General features: G+C 41.5%; 1 protein-coding gene across 2 annotated transcripts in view; it reads right to left on the minus strand.

Annotated features, from left to right (window-relative positions):
* The window catches only part of RSPO1 (R-spondin 1), a 185,647-nt gene that overhangs the window by 53,021 nt on the left and 108,266 nt on the right, over positions 1-24,360 (minus strand). For both annotated transcript variants that reach the window (XM_040337222.1, XM_040337221.1), the window contains exon 2: positions 4,798-5,137. In XM_040337222.1, the coding sequence (XP_040193156.1) occupies positions 4,798-4,888 (91 nt within the window). In that variant the 5' untranslated portion in view covers positions 4,889-5,137. The remainder of the gene's footprint in view (positions 1-4,797; positions 5,138-24,360) is intronic.

A 24,360-nucleotide genomic window follows, 5' to 3' on the forward strand; every position in this document is an offset into this window, starting at 1 on the left:
AGCAGGAAGTATAAGCAAGATGAATAGTAGGATCATATATTAGTGACTTAGGCTGGCCATACAATATACAATTTTCTTATAAAATTTTCCTTTAAATTTATCAAAACCATATAATATGAGGTCTAATCCAAAAACTTTCAATTTGTATGCAATCAGGTGGGCCCTTGTACTACATAATAGTGTATGGCCAGCTTTAAGCTTCCAAGAATCCATGGATGCTTGAATTTCAATTGATCTAAATAACCATGTGTCCTCCAGGCAGACAGCACACAGTTAATAATTGAAATCAAGCTATAGGCTCTTACAGTTCCTCAAATAAATGGCCACTCGTTGCAAAGCAGAAGCAGCAATGGAAGTAAATACGGTCATTGCTGACTAAATAGGCTTGCAAAGAGACAGACACTCAGTATAGTCCACGCCTGTAAGCAGGCTGCGATAGAGCTAAGCAGTTACACTGGCAGTATACCAATAGAATGGTGTATCCACACCAACCGCAATCCACAGCTCAACCCAACTATACAAAAGTTAATAAAGGCAGAGGGCTGTCACTGACTCGATGCTCCTTTACTTGACAGCGCTTCACATACTGTATATTTGTCTTCCCGTGCTCCAGGAATGCCATTCAAGCCCGCTGTTACTTGCTGTCTGTCATGTGTATAGTGCGTCCCTTAGTTGGCTGTGGCCAGGAGGTGTACCAGTCTAACTCCTGGTAATCTCTGAGATCCCGCTGTTGAATGGGTTAAATGAGGCAGCATTCCTTACATAACGTGATGCACTGATGACGTCAACGCGTTTCACTAACGTATGTGTAGCTTCGTCAGGAGTTCAGCCTCAACTTGTTTTGGGATTCTGAAGTTAGCAAAGCTCCTTCAAGTTAATGAAGGGAAAAAAGCTGTTAAGCCTCGTACACACGGCCGAGGAACTCGACGTGCCAAACACATCGAGTTCCTCGGCCAGTTCAGCACTGAAGCCGCCGAGGAGCTCGGCGGGACGAGAGCTCCCATAGAACAACGAGGAAATAGAGAACATGTTCTCTATTTCCTCGTCGAGCTCCTCGTCGGCTTCCTCGGCTGAAAGTGTACACACGACCAGTTTCCTCGGCAGAATTCAGCCAGAAACTCGGTCGGAAGCTGAATTCTGCCGAGGAAACTGGTCGTGTGTACGGGGCCTTAGGAGGAGAACCTGACCACATGACCTGTCAAAGTCTTGTGATCAGCCTCTCCTCAAATCACAGAGTGTTCTTTCCAGTGTTATGTTCACAGAGCTCTGTGAGACACCAAAAGCCTCCACACCTCAGCCTGCATTTATGAATTTCTACTAAAATAAAGGAATAAACACTGCAATACCTAGTGTGGCAGGAAAGTCAATTGCATAATGTATGGACTGCTGTTGTATTACGAATGTATTCTCTGTGCTATAGTATGTATGTATATATATATATATATATATATATATATATATATATATATATTCAGTATCTCACAAAAGTGAGTACACCCTTCACATGCTTGTAAATATTTTATTATATCTTTTCATGTGACAACACTTAAGAAATGTCACTTTGCTACAATGTAAAGTAGTGAGTGTACAGCTTGTATAACAGTGTAAATTTGCTGTCCCCTCAAAATAACTCACACAGACATTAATGTCTAAACCGCTGGCAACAAACGTGAGTATACCCCTAAGTGAAATTGTCCAAATTGGGCCCAATTAGCCATTTTCCCTCCCCGGTGTCATGTGACTCGTTAGTGTTACAAGGTCTCAGGTGTGAATGGGGAGCAGGTGCGATAAATTTGGTGTTATCGCTCTCACTCTCTCATACTGGCCACTGGAAGTTCAACATGGCACCTCATGGCAAAGAACTCTCTGCGGATCTGAAAAAAAGAGTTGTTGCTGTACATAAAGATGGCCTAGGCTATAAGAAGATTGCCAAGACCCTGAAACTGAGCTGCATCACAGTGGCCAAGACCATACAGAGGTTTAACAGGACAGGTTCCACACAGAACAGGCCTTGCCATGGTCTACCAAAGAAGTACAGTGCACGTGCTCAGCGTCATATCCAGAGGTTGTCTTTGAGAAATAGATGTATGAGTGCTGCCAGCATTGCTGCAGAGGTTGACGGGGTGGGGGGTCAGCCTGTCAGTGTTCAGACCATATGTTGCATGCACACTGCATCAAATTGGTCTGCATGGCTGTCATCCCAGAAGGAAGCCTCTTCTAAAGATGATGCACAAGAAAGCCCGCAAACAGTTTGCTGAAGACAAGCAGACTAAGGACATGGATTACTGAAACCATATCCTGTGGTCTGATGAGACCAAGATAAACTTATTTGGTTCAGATGGTGTCAAGCATGTGTGGTGGCAACCAGGTGAGGAGTACAAAGACAAGTGTGTCCTGCCTACAGTCAATCATGGTGGTGGGAGTGTCATGGTCTGGGGCTGCATGAGTGCTGCTGGGGAGCTACAGTTCATTGAGGGAACCATGAATGCCAACATGTACTGTGACATACTGAAGCAGAGGATGATCCCCACCCTTCAGGAGACTGGGCCACAGACCTAAACCCTATTGAGCATCTGTGGGGCAACCTGAAATTGAAGGTGGAGGAGCGCAAGGTATCTAACATCCACCAGCTCTGTAATGTCGTCATGGAGGAGTGGAAGAGGACTCCAGTGGCAACCTGTGAAGCTCTGGTGAACTCCATGCCCAAGAGGGTTAAGGCAGTGCTGGAAAATAATGGTGGCCACACAAAATATTGACACTTTGGGCCCAATTTGGAAATTTTCACTTGGGGTGTACTCATTTTTGTTGCTAGCGATTTAGACATTAATGGCTGCGTGTTGAGTTATTTTGAGGGGACAGCAAATTTACACTGTTATACAAGCTGTACACTCACTACTTTTGTGAGATACTGTGTGTATATATATATATATATATATATGTATATATAACAGGATGGCCCGTGGAACCCATAATCCCTTATAAAGTATGGGATACCCTTGCTTCAGCTCCAGCCACCTGTCTGTCTGTTATAATGTAAATGAGTCTAGGATAACTTCTAAGGATCTTTCATTGCTGCTTGTGCTAATTGACCCTGCAATTGTGTGAAGGTGTATTTATGATAATGTGTATTGTAGTTAGGAAGCTAGGTGACAGCAAAACTAGGACCTGAAAGTTCATGCCTTTGAGTCACCTATGTTGTCTAAAGAGATTAGTTAATTAGCTCATGTTAATTAGGTCAGGTCACAGGTGTATTTTCAGAGTAAAATGAGCAAGATATGTATGCACCTCCTCTTTTACTGTATACAAGCCTGTAGTCTTTCAATAAAGATTGTGATTCCTGCTTGAACCTCAGCACGGAGCTTTGTCTCGTATTTGGGGGAGAATTATTTGTATGAGGTCTTATTCAGCTGGTTGGAGTGTCTGGTAGCTGCCTTGTGTTCGGGAATGGAATATCCTAAACAACGTTAACCCCTTTCATACTTGGGGTGTCGTTACAATATATATATATATATTATACATTCCCACTGTTTAGGTACACCTTTCTAGTACCAGTTTGCGAATCTCTTGTTCCACCATATCCCAAAGGTTGATTAAGATCTGGTGACTGTGGAGGACATTGAACTCATTGTCATGTTCAAGAAACCAGTTTGAGATAGTTTGAGATTTGTGACATGGTGCATTATCCTGCTGGAAGTAGCTACACTGTAGTAATAAAGGAATGGACATGGTCAGTAACAATATTAAGGTAGGACGTGGCGTTTAAACAATGATTAATTGGTATTATGGGGACCAAAGTGTGCCAAGAAAATATCGCCCACAAATATCCCCCACACATTACACCACCGCCAGCCTGAACTTTCGATAGGCAGGATAGATCCGTGCTTTCATGTTGTTTACGCCAAATTCTGAACCTACTATATGAATGTTGCAGCTAAAATCAAGACCAGGCAATGTATTTCCAATCTTCTATTGTCCCATTTTGGTGAGCACAATTCTGTGTGATAGGTAGCCTCAGTTTCCTGTCCCTTAGCTGACAGGAGTGGCACCCATTCTCCCTCTGACCTCTGACATCAACAAGGTATTTTCATCCACACAACGGGTCTTTTGGACCATTCACTGTAAACCCTAGACATTTTTGTGCATGACAATCCAAGTATTTCCAAGCAGTCCAAACAGTTTTTTATATACTCAGACCAGCCCGCCTGGCACCAACAACCATACCACGTTCAAAGCCACTTAAATCCCCTTTCTTCTACATTCTGATGCTCGGTTTTAACTTCAGCAATTCGTCTACTCTTCACCACATCTAGATGCCTAAATGCATTGAGCTGCTGCCATGTGATTGGCTGATTAGCAATTTGTGTTACCAAGCAAATTAGCAGGTGTACCTAATAAAGAGGCCAGAGAGTGTATGTATATATATCTATATATAGAGAGATATACATCTCTCTCTGTATCTATATATATATGTATAGATATATCTATATCTAATATCTATATCTAATATCTATATCTTTATATATCTACTGTATATATATATATATATATATATATATATATATATATATATATATATATATATCTATATATAAACTATAAATAAAATCATATAATAAATCCCTATAAATAAAGTCATGCATTAAACTGATAACTAAATAATAGCCTGACAAGACGATACACAATTTTACTGACAAATTAGAATATTGTTTCTGTTATTTTTAACCAACTGGATTTAATTTATTATAAACAGAGAGACTACAATGCTGACGCAGGTTTTGGAACAAGGGTAGCACTTACTTCTCCTGTGTCTCCTCCCCTTCACAAGCTTGCTGCTGTCTGAAATATCCATCAAGACCAAGACAAGCACAGTAAATAGTCCAAACTGCATAGTAACTCTCCAGCACTGAGTACATGCACAGCCGGCTGATTGGAGGGACTCTGTGCCACTCTTATCGTTCTTTCAGTGAGTGCTGATTACAAATGCAAGTCTGTACTTGCCTGGTTCATCTCTGCAAACCATACCAGTTGTATAAAATAGATGTTTTTCTTCTGACATCCTGGGCTTCCACTGAGTCCCATTGGGGTTAACACGAGATTTGCTACATAGATTGATGCCTATGCGGTCTTCTTGAGCCACCTATAGAAAAAATAAAATAATTTGTTACTAAAGTGTTTGATGATTTTAAACTCAGGGTTTGTTTGTGTGTACAGGCATACCCCACTTTTGAGTACACAATGGGACCAGAGCATGTATGTAAAACGAAAATGTACTTAAAGTGAAACAATACCTTTTTTCACTTCTAGGGTGTAGTGGGGGGGTCAGGGGCTGTAGTGGGGGTATCAGAAGCTGTAGTTGAGGTCCCAGGGGCTGTAGTGGGGGTGTCAGGGGTACACTGAAACAGGGCGGGCTATACTCTCGGAGCTTCAGCTCCTTCTACTGTGGCTGCAAAATGTCTGTACAGTACTTGTAAGCCACTTTACATAAACTCGCAGGTATGTCCTTACTCGCGAGTGTATGTAAAGTGAGTGTACTTAAAGCGGGGTATGCCTGTACTGTATGCAATCACTGAAGATAGTTTTTATTTTCTATTAAGAATGAATCCACCCAAAATCTGGCGTTTTAGGTTTGGATAGATAGGATGAATTACCAACCATCAGATTTTATGAGAATTAAATATTTTGATTAATTAATTTCCTATTTTTTTTTTTTTTAAAGTGTATCTAAACCCAAGACCACAAATTGATAGTATTGCACCTTGCAAGCCCTTAGATGTGGTGGCTGCATTTGTTTTATTTTCTCACACTTTTTTGCTTAATTTTAACCACTTCAGCCCCGGACCACTTGTCTGGTTAAAGACCAGGCCACTTTTTGAGATTCGGCACTGGGTCGCTTTAACTGACAATTGCGCGGTCGTGCGATGTGGCTTCCAAATAAAATTGACGTCCTTTTTTCCCCCACAAATAGAGCTTTCTTTTGGTGGTATTTGATCACCTCTGCGGTTTTTATTTTTTGCGCTATAAACAAAACTAGAGCATCAATTTAGAAAAAAAATTCAATATTTTTTTACTTTTTGCTATAATAAATATCCCCCAAAAATATATATATAAAAAAAAAAATGATTCCCTCAGTTTAGGCCGATACGTATTCTACATATTTTTGGTAAAAAAAAATATTGATCAGTTTGCGCAAAAGTTATAGCGTCTACAAAATAGGGAATAGTTTTATGGCATTTTTATTAATAACTTTTTTTTACTAGTAATGGCGGCGATCAGCGATTTTTACCGTGACTGTGACATTATGGTGGACACATCGGACACTTTTGACACATTTTTGGGACCATTGTCATTTTTTCAGCGATCAGTGCTATAAAAATGCACTGATTATGACACTGGCAGTGAAGGGGTTAACCCCCAAGTGGCGCTGTAGGGTTTAAGTGTGCCCTAATGAGTGCTTCTTACTGTACGGGGGATGGGCTGTGTGTGACAAAACAGTGATCACCGCTTTCGATTACAGGAAGCTGCGATCACTGTCATTGTCACTAGGCAGAGCGGGGAGATGCTTGTTTACATCATCAGCATCTCCCCATTCTTTCTCACCGTGAGATGATCGCGGGTATCCCGCGGCGATCGAGTCCGCGGGACCCGACTTCGGGCTCACGGAGCTCGTGGCGGGTGCGCGTCCACAATGCCGCTTCCTTAAAGGGGACTTACAGGTACGTCCTTTTGCCCAGGAGTGCCATTCTGTCGACGTATAAGTGCGTACGGCGATCGGCAAGCAGTTAACCTAGTAATTCTGCCATTAACACACTATCTGATTGTGACAACCATACTGAGCAGTATTGTCACCATGGAACAAGGGAGTATGTTAGGACTACATAACACCTCCCTCTCTTCTCCATACAGGAGCAGGAATTTTGTAGTCCACATAGGAAGAAGGGAACAATGATAACTGATACTACACAACACTACAGGAAGATTTTTTTTTTTTTTTTACACTTGTTGAACAGATATAACAAAACACTTTTAATGGTATAGGTAACAGACCAAAATGAAGTAAATAAGGGAAGTTCATTGTTAGGTTTTACATACACTGTAAGTTTAGAGGTATACAGAATACTGGGCCAGATTCACAGCAGAGATACGATGGAGTATCTCAGATACTCCGTCGTATCTCTCAGAGTATCTATGCGACTGATTCATAGAATCAGTTACGCATAGATAGCCTGTAGATCCGACAGGTATAATTGTTTTACACTGTCGGATCTTAGAATGCAATACCGCGGCCGCCGCTGGGGGGAGTTTGCGTCGTAAACCAGCGTCGGGTATGCAAATTAGTAGTTACGGCGATCCACAACGGTTTTTCGCGTTCGCTACGTCGCTGCTAGTCTAGTTTCCCGTCGCAAATTTAGTCGTCGTTTTAGGTGCCCTAACTTTACACAGCACACGTATGTGCTGTATAAAGTATGGCCGTCGTTCCCGCGTCGAAATTTAAAAATGTTTCCTTCTTGCGTAAGACGTCCGGGAATACGGAAGTACGCTACGCACGTCGCCGTTCGAAAAAATGACATCACTTCGCGCAAAGCACGGCGGGAAATTCAAAAGGGAGCATGCGCAGTAGGTCCGGCACGGGAGCGCGCCTAATTTAAATGGCCCACGCCCCTTTGAATTACGCGGGCTTATGCCGGAGGCCGCCGGCGTAGGTTTTCATTGCAAGTGCTTTGTGAATCAGGCACTTGCGATGAAAACTTGCGGCGGTGTAACGGATCTACGATACGTTACGCCGCCGCGATTCTACGTGAATCTGGGCCACTGTCTCTACAGCACCTGTGCAAATACTTCAGTACTGCTAAAGAGTGTACAGGCCAATATGGACAAGCATACCAGTCGATGAACACATGATAGGTACCAGTAAATATATTTATATAAATGTTTTATTTTTTTTCAAATGTGTAAACTGCAAATTTAAAATGCTGTGTGTTGTTTTGAAATATCCATATATTTGTAGATCAATGCTGTGTGATTCCTGCGTTTATAGAGAGATAGGTACATGTTGTTATTAGTTGTCAGTTATCAGTTGCAAGGTAGAAAATCATATCTGTCAGTTTTGATGTATAGCTGTCAATTCACACAGAGGGATGTTAAGCATGTGTAAAAAGTAAGATACAATGTGGTGTGCATTTGAAGCACTGTACTACATATATTTATGCTTAAAAAAAAAATGATGGATAGTGACGACATTGGGTCTTGGAGAACCCAGGAAAAGAAAAAAGTGGGGTACATGACCTGGGCTCCAGGTGCTAGCAACTACTCTGGCTTTCCAACACCCGGCTGACAGCAGGACCCAGCCTAAATATGCTGTGTCAGTTATTTTTGTTTTTTAATCCAATGCAGCGGCGGTGCGTCCATAGTGGGCACAGGAGCGCCGCCCCCTCTCTCCCCTGCAGGGTCACATTGCATGAATCTCTATGTATTGTCGCCGCTGCCACCCAGTATTCAGATGGCCATCCCCCTGGTGAGCGCCGGCCATCTGAATAACAGCAGCTTGTTGGTTTTTGTAAGTGCCTATCAGAGCCATCGGCCAGCTTTCCGATTACAGCTTGTTGGCTCTAATCGGCCTCCAAATAGTTAACCAGGGGACGCAGGGTGTGTGCGTTCCCTGGTTAACAATGACACTCGTCTCAGCCAATCACGTTCACCGGGTCTGGTTACCGGTTTGATGGGCACAGTGAGGCTGCAATTGATGATTTATTTTGTTTGTTTGATTGCGCCCCCCCCCAAAAAAAAAAATTTGAGCACCAGCCGCCACTGATCCAATGACAGTTCTGTGGAGTCTGGGACTGTTAGGAGATATGGTGGCAGATGTATAAGAGGGAGGTCAAGACACCAGTAACTATTCCAATAGGACTGTTACAGCAGAACCTAATCTGGGAGATACATTGGAGTGATTACCTTGTTGCAGGAAGACTTTCCCATGTGTTCCCATATGTTCACTGCAGCTGTCATGTGACCTGTGATGTCATTACTGAGTTAAAGGGAACCAATAGGAAAGTTTTCCTGGCTTCAGCTATCAAGTGGAGACCAATCACCGAAAAGGTTGAAGTTGGGCACTCCAGGAATGTTAACACTAACCACAAGGGCCAATCGGGGTTCTTGGACATATCTGCCCTGCTTTATACCAGCCTATGAGATATGACTGTAGCTTGTGACATATTACAAACTACTGTACTACAGTATACCCTCTTGCACCATCACTTGCTCACAGAGAGTGAAGACAATATAATTATTTACATAATAAGACCTCCATAAGGTGCTAGATCAATCCCCCCACATAATGCGATGAGACCCTCCAAAAATGCTCTTTTTTATGAAGTAGGAGAAGGCTAAGCAGGAACCACCATGACTCCCAGTGATAAAAACACTCAATGTCTAAGCCAAGCTCAATCACATGAGGCAAGGCAGTTAGCATGTATTTGTGTAGAAACCTTCATAGGGTACAGTGGGGGGCCTGCATTTGGGATTAGATTAACAATAGGCACCTTATGGTCCATAAAAAGCTTAGTTTACCAGCCACAGCACAGTAGTACACATAGCAGAGGTACATTTCTATGGTGGTCACTTACAGAACTAGAAATGTCTGCAAAAAGATCTAGCCAACAGTGTCACCAAGAAGTACTGGAAGTAAGTGAATGATTTAACCCATCAGTATGCACCTATATAATTTTTGCCTTGAAAGGTCTGGGTTTGGCTGAAAACCTCACTGGTAAGTCATACTTTTCAGTTACATGAGTGTACAGTCATAATTCTTACCAGACCGCTTTTTTTTCTGATGACAAACACGCTCATTGCTCAGTAATTTTTAACTATGTAATTGCATGTTTTTTTGTTTTGTTTTTTTTTTAACTACAAATGAATCCCATTAATCAATACTATGGTAAATCTTTATGAAATCTATTTATTTTACGATAGAAACCTGTAAAAACGAATCTTACTTTTACCCCTGCATGAAGGTTTTTGTTACAGCAAAGAACTGGTGACTATTGTTTAAATATTTTTTTGGCATGCATCCTATAGATCCCTCTACCATATTACTAGGGAAGGCGTACCAGCTTTACATATCTCACACAGTTTTCTCAGTTCAGAAGAGGTAAAAGAAAGATCAGCCTATTAGCTACAGTAAGCTAGTGTGTTGATAGTAGGTCTATTTTTTAGGAAGGCCCTTTCTTTTGAATCACCAGCATGAAACCAATGGAAGGGATGGCCAATCTGAATCTAGTGAATAGTACGTGTAGTTGATTTGTAGTTCCTTGGTGCTCTAATACAATTGCATATGGCTGCCTTGTTAAAGGTTGTAAAGCCAAAACATTTTTTACCTTAATGCATTCCTTAAAAAATGTTTAGGCATCAGCATCCCCCTCACCCCCCCCCCTTTTATTTTCCTGAGCCTTAATTTGATCCAGTGATGTGCACATCTGCAGCTCTTCTCTACCCTCGCTTCTAGGTCTCACTGGGAGCCATTGGCCACAGACAGTGCTGTCAATAAAAGCCAGTGACAAGGGAGCGGGGGGCAGGGTCAAAACTTGATGTCTGTGTCAATGGAAGTGTCTTCCCGTGGGGCACTGGACAGAGAGGAGAAGCCAGGAGCACCATCGGGGGACCCGAGAAGAGGAGGTTCACAGCTGTTCTGTGCAATTCCACGTAAGTATAGAGATTTTTTTTTTACCTTTACAATCGCTTTAATGATTACTACAAATTAATAACAAAGTGGGGTGTGTTTTCCCAAATTTCTGAAATGTAAGTCCAAATCTAGGCCTTACCTTTTTTTACTTTTGGATAGCGTGAAGGGTTAGCACCTCTGCGAGCATTTTATTGATGTCTTTTAGGGACTTTTTTTTCTTAATTATTGTCTTTTTAATGAGTGTCAAACAAGCAGGAGGGAAGTTTACTTTCACCCACTTCCATTTATTTTGATGTGTGTCAGGCTGAACAAGAAGTGAGCGGAACACCCCCCACCCACCAGACACAAACATATATATTTTTTTAGCAGATTGAGGAAATTTTTTTGACCTTTGCCACAATTTTTTCCCTGTGACAGGTGTCAGAACAGGAATAAAACCCCTAAAGCAGTGGTCATCAACCCTGTCCTCAGGGCCCACTAACAGGCCAGGTTTGCAAGATAACTGAAATACATCACAGGTGATATCATTTGCTGCTCAGTGATTGCAGTATTCTAGTCTGCATCTCCCCAAGGTAATACATAAAACCTGGCCTGTTAGTGGGCCCTGAGGACAGGGTTGATTACCACTGCCCTAAAGGAACCAGACAGAATTTAAAACCTCAGAACAACATACTCAAATAGGCACTGTGAACTTTTATAGCCAGATGAGTGAAAACTTCAAACAAACTCAATAGCTCTGGCAAGACACTCCCACACAGCAAGGCTTCTCTCGATGGACACCCAACAGTACCTCAAACTATAGGAATACAGAAAGGAGCGCTAGACCAAAATTGTATAAAAAGTCAATAAAAGAGTCCAAGGTAATTAGAATTTCTGGTAGAAAGACATAAAAAAGCAGCTAACACATTTTTTCTGGGGCAACACCACTCCCCTTCATCAAGACTCAATACAGAATAAAAGTTGGACTTTTTAACAATTAAAATGATCTTGGGTTGTTTTGGATTATTTTGGATTATTCTGTTTTGGTCTTGCGCTCTTGGCTTCCCAACTCTATACAAAACTAATGCTGCGTACACACGAACGGATTTTTCGTCGAAAAAACTGCGATGAGAGCTTTTCATCAGGAATCCCAACGGTGTGTATGCTCCATCACAGTTTTTCAGACGGGAAAACTGCCGGAAAAAAAGAGAGCAGGATCTCTTTTTTTCCATCAGGACAAAATCCTAGCGGGAAAACCGTTTATCTGTATGCTTTTCCGAGGGGAAAAAAAACATGTATACTCGGAAGCATAGAACTTCATTTTGTCGACTCGTCATAGTCTTTTACGTCACCGTGTTCTTGGCAGTTAAAAGTTCACCGGATATTTGTGTGACTGTGTTTATGCAAGGCAGGCTTGAGAGAAATTCCGTCGGGAAAACCATTGTTTTTTTATGCAATGGGAAAGCCGGTCATGTGTACGAGGCATAAGGGCTCAAACATGGTTCAAATTTAGACAGGTATTTATCCAGCAGGTATTGGATAAAATTCGAAAGATCTATGGCCAACTTAAAGTGGAGTTCCACCCGTTTTTTTTTAACCCCAAAAATCTTAAAATAAATAAAAAAAATTGAATTGAAAAATAAATGTTTTATACTCACCTGAAAGGGTGGTTGCTATGCGGAAGTAGCTCTTCTGCCTCTTCTTCCACCGCGGTGGATCTTCTAGCTTGTCCTCTGTCGCTGTGTCTTCTGGTGAATGAGCCTTGCTGCCTTCTGGGAACTGTGTGTATCCCAGGAGGCAGCCGCCCATTCACAAAGCGCCGTGCGAGTCGCGCATGCGCAGTAGGAAATGGGCAGTGAAGCCATAAGGCTTCACTGCCTGTTTTCCTTAGTAAGGATGGAGGCGCTAGGACCGAGCGATCGGCGTCGGGGGACCGACATTGCGGGCGACTAGGACAGGTAAGTGTCCTTATTAAAAGTTTGCAGCTACAGTGTTAGTAGCTGCTGACTTTAAAAAAAAAAACGTGGGTGGAATCCCGCTTTAACTTTTTGGACAATACAAATCAATGAGAAACTTTTACTAAACATCTCACTTCATGTTTCAACCTCTTTGTGTGCATTCCAGTCTTTTACTTATTAATGGACAGAATTAAATCTATTTTTGCTCTCCTGGAATGTGCTAAAGGTCTGTTGACTTCCTATTTTTTATTATGCTAAGGGAATTCCAGTGACACGATCATGACATCAATAGTTTTCATCTCCATCAGTTTGTCAAATCCACAGCTCAGTTTTCATTGAGGAGTTTCAACGATTTCTATTTACAGTATGATATTATAAATGCATCTGTACGTATTGGCAATGGTGGGAAGCAGGGAAGGAAAAATCAAAATAGTATCTGCAGTGGATGATTTGTTTAAACTCTTTTTTCTTATTTTCTACAAGAGTTGGGGACAGTTACAACCTCTGCTGGGTATTTTTGACAGTGACCTTATTAGGGGAAATTACAGTGCCTTGAAAAAGTATTCACACCCCTTGAAATTTTCCACATTTTGTCACGTTACAACCAAAAATTTCATGTGATAGACCAACACAAAGTGGCACATGATTGTGAAGTGGAAGGAAAATGATAAATGGTTGTCAAATGTTTTTAACAAATAAATATCTGAAAAGTGTGGCGTGCATTTGTATTCAGCCCCCTTTACTCTGATATCCCCAACTAAAATCTAGTTGAACCAATCGCCTTCAGAAGTCACCTAATTAGTAAATAGTCCACCTGTGTGTAACTTCATCTCAGAATAAATACAGCTGTTCTGTGAAGCCCTCAGAGGTTTGTTAGATAACCTTAGTAAACAAACAGCATCACGAAGGTCAAGGAACATACCAGATAGGTCAGGGATAAAGTTGTGGAGACGTTTAAAGCAGGGTTAGGTTATAAAAAAATATCCCAACTTTTGAACATATCACAGCGCAGTATTCCATCCATCATCTGAAAATGGAAAGAGTATGGAAAAACTGCAAACCTACCAAGACATGGCCATTCACCTACACTGACAGGCTGGGCAAGTAGAGCATTAATCAGAGAAGCAGCCAAGAGGTCCATGATAACTCAGGTGGGAAAATATTAGTCGTTCACGCCACAAATCTGGCCTTTATGGAAGAGTGGCAAGAAGAAAGTCATGGTTGAAAGAAAGCCATAAGAAGTCCCGTTCGCAGTTTGGGAGAAGCAATGTGGGGAAACAGCAAACATGTGGAAAAAGGTGCTCTGATCAGATGGGACCAAAATTTTACTTTCTTGCCTAAAAGCAAAATGCTATGTGTGGCAAAAAAACTAACACTGCACATCACCCTGAACATACCATCCCCACTGTGAAACGTGATGGTGTCAGAATCATGTTGTGAGGATGCTTTGAGAATCTGACTTGAAAATTGCTGTTTACAGATGCTCTCCATCCAATATGACAGAGCTTGAGCTATTTTGCAAAGGAGAATGGGCAAAAATGTCACTCTTTAGATGTGGAAAGCTGGTAGAGACATACCCAAAAGGATTTGCAGCTGTAATTGCAGCGAAAGGTGGTTCTACAAAGTATTGACTCAGAGGGGGCTGAATACAAATGCACACCACACTTTTCTGATATTTATATATATAAAAAAATTGAAAACCATTTATCATTTCCTTCCACTTCACAATTATGTGCCACTTTGTGTTGGTCTATCACATAAAATCCCAATAAAATAAATTTACGTTTTTGGTTGTAACATGACAAAATGTGAAAGGGGTATGAATACTTTTTCAAGGCACTGTAACTATGACTTATTGGAAATTGATGGGAATCCCAGTGTAGCACCCTGTCTTACAAAGGGACTACTGCCTAAATTTAGTCGTGCTGGGAGGTACTCAGCCAAGACTGATTTGTAATTTGGTTCATTGCTTGGTTTTCCTCTAAACACGGCAAAGCTGTGATTTCTCACTTCTGCCAATAGTTGTCACTGGAAACACTGGCAATAGCATGAGATTCCAGAAGAATATTACGTGCATTTTTATATTTCCCCTAGCCAACCCAGTATGGGGACATGGCCAATGGTGCATGCTGGGGGAGAATTTAAATAACTGGCACAGGCCTTGTAATCTCTCTCTTCCCCCAGACTGTCAACTGGGGAGGTGCTGTTGGACCAATTTATCCTGGATGTGGAGACAGGTCGGAAGTTGTTCTGCAACTGTCCCGTCTGTCGATGGGGGAAGCTGTGCCAGGATCAAGACCAGAAGAAGGACCATGCTGGAGAAAACCAGGATGAAGGCTGGTTTCTTGCAAGGCATGGTGACTTTTGAAGAGGAGGCACTGAAGCCTAGGAAAAAGTACAGAAGGCACTGGAACCAGCAAGAGAGAGGATGGACCAGCCAGGTCACTGTCTACAGTGTTACTGGGTAGACTTAAAGGTTCTGACACTGTGAAGTGGACATGGATCTGGAGAAGTCTGTAATTAATCTGCTTGGGTATCTGGGACCCCCAACCCTCACCTCCTTGTGTGTAAAGATCAATAAAACCTCTAAAAAGACAGAAAGTGACTGGCTCCCAATATTATTTTAGCCATGGGGTAAAATGATAGCCCACATCAAGGGTCAGATGGGTGCTACACCAGCATTGACAGATAAACTACTGGATAAGTAGTATAGAGGCAGCTCTCCCAATGGAGACACCAGTCCTGGTGACAGCTGTCAATAGAGGAAGATGTAAGCTCTCATAAACAGGGCCTTCCTAACCCTCTTTAAAACTGCATTGTAACTGTATTTTCTCCCTTTATTTTGTAAAGTGCTACACGTTTGACACTATATACATCTTGTATAATAATATTAATAAAAATTTCCTTGAACTTTCAGCTTTGTCATCATGACAGGAAATGAAAGCAGTAAACTGACAAAAATAAAACCTGACAAAAATTATAACTCTTTTTTTTATTCTATCTAAAAGAGTAAAAAATGTCCTGGAACTGCACTTAAAAGTTTTTGATGGCATTGAAAGATAAGTGCATCCTGTAATGCAAAAATATCCATATGCTGTCCTGTAGACATGCTTCGGGGTATGGAGCCAGCACATGTGCAGTACAGCAGAAACCTCAACCTCTAATTTCCAAGATTTCCTGATTGCAACAGTATAAGTGACAGAGGTTCAGAGAGGAGGCAAGCGTGATCTGTATACTATTACTTTTATTACAGATTTTAAGAGTAAGTTGAGGGGGGGGGGGGTGGCTTTTTGCTTCAATGAATTGCCTATCCTTTAACCTTAAATTCTTAAAAATGTGCTGAACAGTTATAAACGTATCTCAACAACATGGGAGTTGGTATTTGCAGATAAAGAACATAAGCAAATTAACAAACATGCTAAAGACAAGATTTTCCATTGCAAAAAATAAAGAGCAAACAAATCATACTGGAGAGATTACCAAATTATATACAGTAGTTCATAAAAAATCATCAAAATTACAGCCTTGGGAATATTATTATTATAATAATACAGGATTTATATAGCACCAACAGTTTGCCCAGTGCTTTACAACATGAGGGCAGACAGTACAGTTACAATACAATTCAATACAGGAGGAATCAGAGGGGCCTGATCGTTAGAGTTTACAATCTAGGAGGGAGGGCCAAGTAATACAAAAGGTAATAACCGTGGGGGATGGTCTTATGGAGAACATAAAAGTACAGTTGTTGTGAGCAGAATAGGCTTCCCTGAGGAAGAGGGTTTTTAGGGATTGTATAAAAGCAAACAGAGTAGTAAATAGTCGCACAGAGGTGAGCATGGGAGGAGGTGACAAGGAAGCTAGAGAGCAGGAGGTCTTGGGAGGAACAAAGAGAATTAGAAAGTTGGTATTTTGAGACTAGGTTAGTGAACTAGGTGGAGGCTGAGTTGTGGACAGGGTTGTAAGTTGTTAGCATTTTGATTTAATTTGTTGGGTGAGTGGAAGCCAGTGGAGGGATTAACAGAGAGGAGTAGCAAACACTGAACGGTTGGTAAGGTAGATGAACCTGACAGCAGCATTCATGATGAAAGGGGGGGGGGGTAGAAAGGTAATCCCATGAGGAGGGAGTTGCAGTAGTTGAGGTGGAAGATGACCGGGGAGTGAACTAGGAGCTTTGTGGTGTCATAGGTTAGGCATATTTTGGAGATGTTGCAGGGGTTGAGGCGGCAAGATTTGGACAGTGATTGGAAAGTGATTTGGACAGTGATTGGGAATATTATTTAATATGTACTTTTATCATGCTGTTTATTATATTTAACCAGTACTTGTCACTTTAGGTAAGTAAAGACCATCACTAATGATTTAGGATCTGTTGCATACCTCCTAACAGTCTTGGATTCCATGGGACTGTCCCAGGATTTTAACAAACCTGCAGATCAAAGCTGTGTCCCGCTGCTGACTGGGTGTTGAAACATTAATTCCTGCATCTAGCTTTGACTTCTTTACACATAGAAATCAGCCAATACAAAGTGTTCCCTATATCTACCATTGTGGTCACATAGAGAAAGGGGCAGATTCACAAAGATCTGCTCCCGCGCAGCGTATCTGAGATACGCTACGCCGCCGTAACTTACCTGGCTTTGGTTTGAATCCTGAAAGAATTCGCGCCGTAAGTTACGGCCGCGTAGTGTATCTCTCGCGGTGTAAGTTTGCGGAATTCAAATGCGGCGAGTTGAGGATTCAAAACAAAGATACGACGCGGGAAATTTGAAATTACGCTGGCGTATCAGTAGATACACCGGCGTACTTCCTTTGTGGATCTGCCCCATAGTCTGTACACAGTCACACAGTGATGTATATCCATGGTGGAAAATGATAGGCCCAGACATGTAGTGGGAAAAACAAATAGAATCCTAGGATGCATCACTAGAGGGATCACCAGCAGGAGGAAGGAGGTCCTGATTCCTCTATATAGATCTTTATTTAGACCTCATTTAGAATACTGTGTCCAGTTTTGAAGACCTCATTAATAAAAAGATATTTATAAGTCGAGTCCAAAGACGAGCAACAAAAGGATGACCAGTCTAGGGATAAAACATATCAGGAGAGACTTCAGGAGCTTAATATGTACAGTCTGTAGGAAACAAGGCACAGGGGAGACATAATTACAACCTTTAATACATCAAGGGGGTGAATAAGGTTCAAGAGGGCAGTATTTTCAATAAGGAGCCAACACAGGGACATGACCTCAAACTAACTGGAGGAAAGTTCTTCAACTAATCTTAGAAAGTTTTATTTTACCAAAAGAGTAGGTGATCCTTGGAATAGACTTCCAGCATAGATAGTGAGTCAACAGTAAGTGGATTCAAACATGCCTAGGACAAATATAGATCTACATAAGTAAAAGGGAAAAAAAAAACAGAAAAAAATGGGACAGACTCGATGGACCACTCGGTCTTTTATTTGCAGTCACTCTTCTATGTATCTATCCACAGGAAGACTTAGGACTGTAATTCCCTGTACACACAATCGGATTTTCCATCGGAAAAACCTTGGATGGTTTTTCGGATGGAATTCCGCTCAAGCTTGGCTTGCATACACACGGTCACACAAAAGTTCTCTGAACTTTTGTCCGTCAAGAACGCGGTGACATAAAACACTACGACAAGCTGAGAAAATGTAGTTCATTACTTCCGAGCATGCATTGAATTGTTTCCGAGCATGCGTCTGAATTTTGCGCGTTGGATTTGCTACAGACAATCTAATTTTCCGATGTGGAGCCACCATCCTTCACACAGAAAGGCCTTGCATTCTATGACCCCGTGCTCGGTACCTAAGAAGACCCTGTACTGTACCACAACAGGCTCCAGTATAGAGACCAAGCCACTGTATTTTTTCATATTTGCTAGTTCAGCTTTTTAAAAAATAGTTTCAAGTGAATATAAAGCAGAGTTGGTAATTCCTTTTGAACTGTAGACAAAGTGTTCACAAATATTTAGCTTTAATTGTCAGACATGCTACTGTGTGCTTACCTTTGACCCTATCCTTAGGCTGCTAGGTTAGTTGCAAATTATAGTTCTTTAATGTTTTACATATGGTTAAAATATGACAGCATGACTGTCGACTATCATGTCCAATATCCTCTCCTGTCAGAGAGGGGAACACTGCATTCCTAACTGACTAGTAGCAACTCAAAAGTCATTTAGAAAAGTGAGTAATGTGTAAAATAATTTCTCATACTTAACCACTTAGCCCCGACCCTTTAGGCAGCTAAATGCCCAGGCCAGGTTTTGCGTTTCGGCACTGCGTCGCTTGCAACGTGGCTCCCAAACAAAATTTACTTCCTTTTTTTCCCACAAATAGAGCTTTCTTATGGTGGTATTTGATCACCTCTGCGGTTTTTATTTTTTGCGCTATAAACAAAAATAGAGCGACAATTTAAAAAAAAAATCTATATTTTTTACTTTTTGTTATAATAAATATCCCCCCAAAAAATATATATACAATTTTTTTTCCCTCAGTTTAGGCCGATACGTATTCTTCTACCTATTTTTGGTAAAAAAAAACGCAATAAGCGTTTATCGATTGGTTTGCGCAAAATTTATAGCGTTTACAAAATAGGGGATAGTTTTATTGCATTTTTTTTTTTTTTTTACTACTAATGGCGGCGATCAGCGATTTTTTCCGTGACTGCAACATTATGGCGGACACTTCGGACAATTTTGACACATTTTTGGGACCATTGTCATTTTCACAGCAAAAAATGCATTTAAATTGCATTGTTTATTGTGAAAATGACAGTTTCAGTTTGGGAGTTAACCACAGGGGGCACTGAAGGAGTTTCGTTTCACCTAGTGTGTGTTTACAACTGTAGGGGGTGTGGCTGTAGGTCTGACGTCATCGATCGTGTCTCCCTATAAAAGGGATCACACGATCGATGCAGCTGCCACAGTGAAGCACGGGGAAGCCGTGTTTACATACGGCTCTCCCCGTTCTTCAGCTCCGGGGAGCGATCGCGAGGGGGCGGCTAGAAACGAATCGCTCCCTGAGGCTTACCGACCACCGCATGTACCGGGGGGGGGGTCCCGATCCGACCCCCGACCTGCGGAAAGGCAGCGACGTGCGGGCACGTCGTTCTGCCTGTCCGTGCCATTTTGCCGACGTATATGTACATGCGGTGGTCGTTAAGCCGTTAAAGTGATATTAAACACACGCTGTTTAATTTACATTGTCCCTTCTATTTCTGTATATGGATGATGGCACTTTAAGTATTTTAATAAAAAAAAACACATCTATGTACATTATTTCCTAATCAATATACAGCTGTCACATGACCCAGTTCTTTTCCAGCCAGTCTGCAGGGAAACATAAGCGGGGGGAACCTCTAGTCCTCTGCTACTAGTCATATTTAAAAAGAAAAAAAAAAAACTTTGGGATACAGAGTAAAAATAAATAATTCATATCAATAAACTGTTTTAAATAGTCATACAAATATATATTTGAAACAAAATCTTTATTATTTTTTGCCAGTAACATAGTGTGGGTGGATTTTTGCCCACCACAGGCTGTCACGCCCCTCCAGCCTGTGTCTTAGAATAACAGGGAGGTGAAACCCCCATCAATCAAGATGTAACATCCCACCCGCATTGTGTTTAGCTGGCTAGTGGACATGGAGGAGAAGGGAGGGACTGGGCTGCCATTTATCACTGTGTATACACCCACATGTGCGACTCTATAGTCACATGAGCTGCTCAGATGTGATAGAGAGGAAATGCTCAGTGTAGAAACTCACTAAAAACTGAGCATGTGCACTAGCTGCCAACACTGCTGTGCAAAATCTCCAACTGCATTGGGGACATGGATAAAAGGGGGAGATAGAGAACAGCAGGGTCACCAGGGTTTTTGCAGAAAACAAATCTCGTAGTGAGTATGAACAGCATGTAATGCACCATTTATTGATAGTTTTTTTATGATGTGGGTTTAGTGACACTTTAAGCTCAAAGAGCCTGTACTGAGATAAATGTGGTGGCTTCCAGGACTGCCAGACAACTTGTATTTGTAGAAGGGAAGAGTCAACAATGGTATCCTCCATTCTTCTAATCTGAAGAGGTATTCCACATATGGAACCATGTGTAAAGAATAAACTATGTTTATTTTTAACATTTTAACACATCCAATCAAAATGTTGTTTAGACACCCACAAATTCTATGATATCTATAGAATAATTGTTATCTATAATGTATATGTATAGAATAATTAACTGTTAAATTAAAAATCAATAAAATCTCTACCTTATGGCTGCACCATATTTATTGTGTGTAGTAAACAACTGATTTACTGCAATACGGGTATAGAATTTTAAACACATATATTAATCGAATGTTTAATAGTCAGACGTGAGCAGATGTAGAATAATTCCAGCATTGTGGCTAGTCACCACATAAACTCTTAATTTTAGAGGCCCCAGAACAGGGGTCCTGTTGTTGTAAATAACATACCTATGGCAGGGCTCAAAATTTCAAGTCCTGAGCTACTAGCCAGGCCTCAAGAGTTACTCGCCACCAGTTGCCCCACCTAATTCATACACTGCCCTGCGCTTAATTGCACCCGTAAACACGCCCTCGTAGATTATCTCATGGAATGACAATGTTTTATGCAGAATCAAGTTACAACATTAAATATTACCAACAACAACTTTAACAAAATGGGACAGGGCACTGGGGGCAGACCAGAGGGACAGGGCACTGGGGGCAAACCAGAGGGACAGGGAACTGGGGACAAACCAGAGGGCCAGGGCCCTCGGGCAGACCAGAGGGACAGGGCACTGGGGGCAGACCAGAGGGACAGGGCACTGGGGGCAGACCAGAGGGACAGGGCACTGGGGGCAGACCAGAGGAACAGGGCACTAGAACTGGGTCTCTTCCCCATTCTCTTGCTGTCTCCTCTGCAACTCCCATCCATCCTCTCTCTCTCTCCCATTCATCTCATCATCAGGAGCCTGTGTGTGCGGCTCCACGCTTGCATGTCCCCACTTCCCCCTTTTATTCAGGCTGGCAGAGAGGAGAGGAGCTGCAGCACAGTGGGAGGGAGTACAATCCAGCGCTGAGATCCACACAACTGCACAGCCATTGACACCATAGCACAGCGCACACTGACAGCGCACAGCACACATTGAGACCAGTCTGTTCACAGTGCTCAGGCTAAACTGTTGGACACTTACATAGAGCACCAGGAGAAGAAAACTGCACAAACTAGAAGGCTGCCGCTCTCATGTCAGGGCATTTTTCAGTGAGCGCTGCACCGGAGTGGTAATTTTGGCAATCCTCCACCTCACTCATTACTTTCTGCTCTCCAGCTACATTGGTCGGGACCCGGGGGAGGGGGGCAGGCTCAGAGAGGTCATACTGTTGGGTCCCATGGCTTAATGAGAATTGTAAGTAGAGCACCTGTGTACTGCTCTGCCTGTGCGTGGCTCACCAGACTACTTTTCCCGAGCATGCACCTTTCCTCTTCGGCCGCCAATCTCATTGGGACTCTAAGTGTAGGCACAGATTGGAGGGAGATTGGTCATGCAGCCCTGTCATCACTCGCCCCCAGCTTAAATCCACTCGCCAAATGCTAGTAGGCGAGTGGAAATTTTGAGGGCTGACCTATGGCAATGGGCACCTCTCTGTAAAATGTGTCCAATTGCATTGAATCCTATATATATATATATATATATATATATATATATATATATATACATATATATATATATATATATACACACTGTATGTATATATATATATATACACTGTATGTATATATATATATATATATATATATATATATATATATATATATATATATATATATATACTGTATGTGTCAGTTGTAATCCAAAAAAACTTACAGCTCTGTGTCTGAACTACACTATTTCTCTTTATGACAACTTTCTTCTGTAAGGTGTGTTGCAACATACATATTGGGACAATCACACCTTTTTTCCCCCCATATTAAAGCTTTATTTACACTTGTATTTCTCACCTGTATACATGTAATTTTAAGTTAGACCACACGTTCACGGTACTTGTCTTCAAGTAACTAATCATGTTTTAAGACTTTAGTCTTACCTAGGTGAATTGATTTGATTCATTGGGGTTGGTTTACTAAAAGCAAGTAAACCGTTCACTCTGCAAGGGGCATTGTGCTTTACAATGGAATTTTCCTCAGAGTTTAGCTTTTCATCATCCAATCATGTGCAAGCAAAAAGGCGGTTTTCCTATTTTCCGTGCATGTGATTGGGTATTCTTTGCAAAGTGAAATTTCAACACATTCACTAAGCTCTGGGGAAAATTCCCTTGTACAGTGCAACTTCCCTTGCAAAGATAACATCCTATTTGTCATATACTCGGGCAGCTACATTTCTAATAATTATTTAAGGCTTCTGTAGATAGTGGATGCCTATGAACAAGCTTGTGCTTGACCTATCATTATATTCTCCAAGTGTAGGGCCCACTTGGACAAGCAATAGAAGCACATGAGGCTGCAGTGTGAACTTAGACTGTGAGTCAGGTAGATCTTATAGCTGAACTAGGTAAATACACAATAGAAACACTGTATTTACTGTATATGAAATACTTTTTAACTAACAAAGCAATATTTTTTTTGCTTATCCAGTCCTGAGATTTACACAGCTTTGTCACACAATGCAGTGAATTCATATGTTTAAACAGCCCTTGCTAAATGTACCAACTTAATCATAATTTATAAGACATGTAAAAAAACAATCTATAGTGTCAGCCAAATAAAGTAAATGTGAAATAGAAATCCACTTGAATGTGCACTGTACCCGTGCTCCTAAACTTATGAAATGAAACAATAAAACAAATCCATAGTTACAAAAAAATTTAAAGTGAAAAAATCTGCTTCTGAAGACGCTGCCTATTGATGACGAAACGTGCCAAGCAGAGGTTCTAGTGTGTCACTTCGGGTCAGGCGGGTAAAACGCACGGTTGGTTACGAGCGGCTTCCATCTTAGCACACACACAGGGGGCTGATGTCGTACTTAATGTTTTTTTACAATGTTTTTAAACAATAATTTTTAATAACTCCAAGTGATTATACACTATGATAGGCTTCCTCTCTCCTCTTTTATGCCCATCCATTGCCTACTGAAACGAGTGGAGACACATAGGAGACCTCCCACAAGAGGGGATTGGATCCAAGCCAGGAGCCTTTGGGAATTTTGGAGAGGTCCTACAGTGACCTACAAAGCGATAGTGGCTCCTCTCTACTGTACAGTAGGAGGGTCATTGGAGTCTGGTGAGTGCCGTGTGTGTCACATGTGCACGAGGTGGAACAGCATAGGTCTCACAGTGGGACAAAGGTGCACGGAGCATGGGTGCTGTGTACACTCAAGAGGACTTTTTTCACATTTATTTTATTTTGTTGTAACTATGGATTCTGTTTTTTTATTGTTTAATTCCATACGTTTATGGAGCACAGGTACAGTGCACATTCAAGTGGACTTCTATTTCACATTTACTTTATTTGGCTCACATTATGGACCTTTGTTTTTGCAAGTTTTATTTTAAAAGTTATGAATAAATTGGTACATTTAGCAAACACTGTTTAGACATATTGATTCACTGTATAGTTTCCAGAAGGATCACAATTCTGCAGCTGCGCAATTGTTATGAGATTCACATAATTTGGGAGTGTAGTAAGGGTTTACAGTGGCATGGGTGCTTTTAGATATATAATAC

The sequence above is a fragment of the Rana temporaria genome, chromosome 2, assembly GCF_905171775.1.
Source record: "Rana temporaria chromosome 2, aRanTem1.1, whole genome shotgun sequence".
Taxonomy (NCBI): domain Eukaryota; kingdom Metazoa; phylum Chordata; class Amphibia; order Anura; family Ranidae; genus Rana; species Rana temporaria.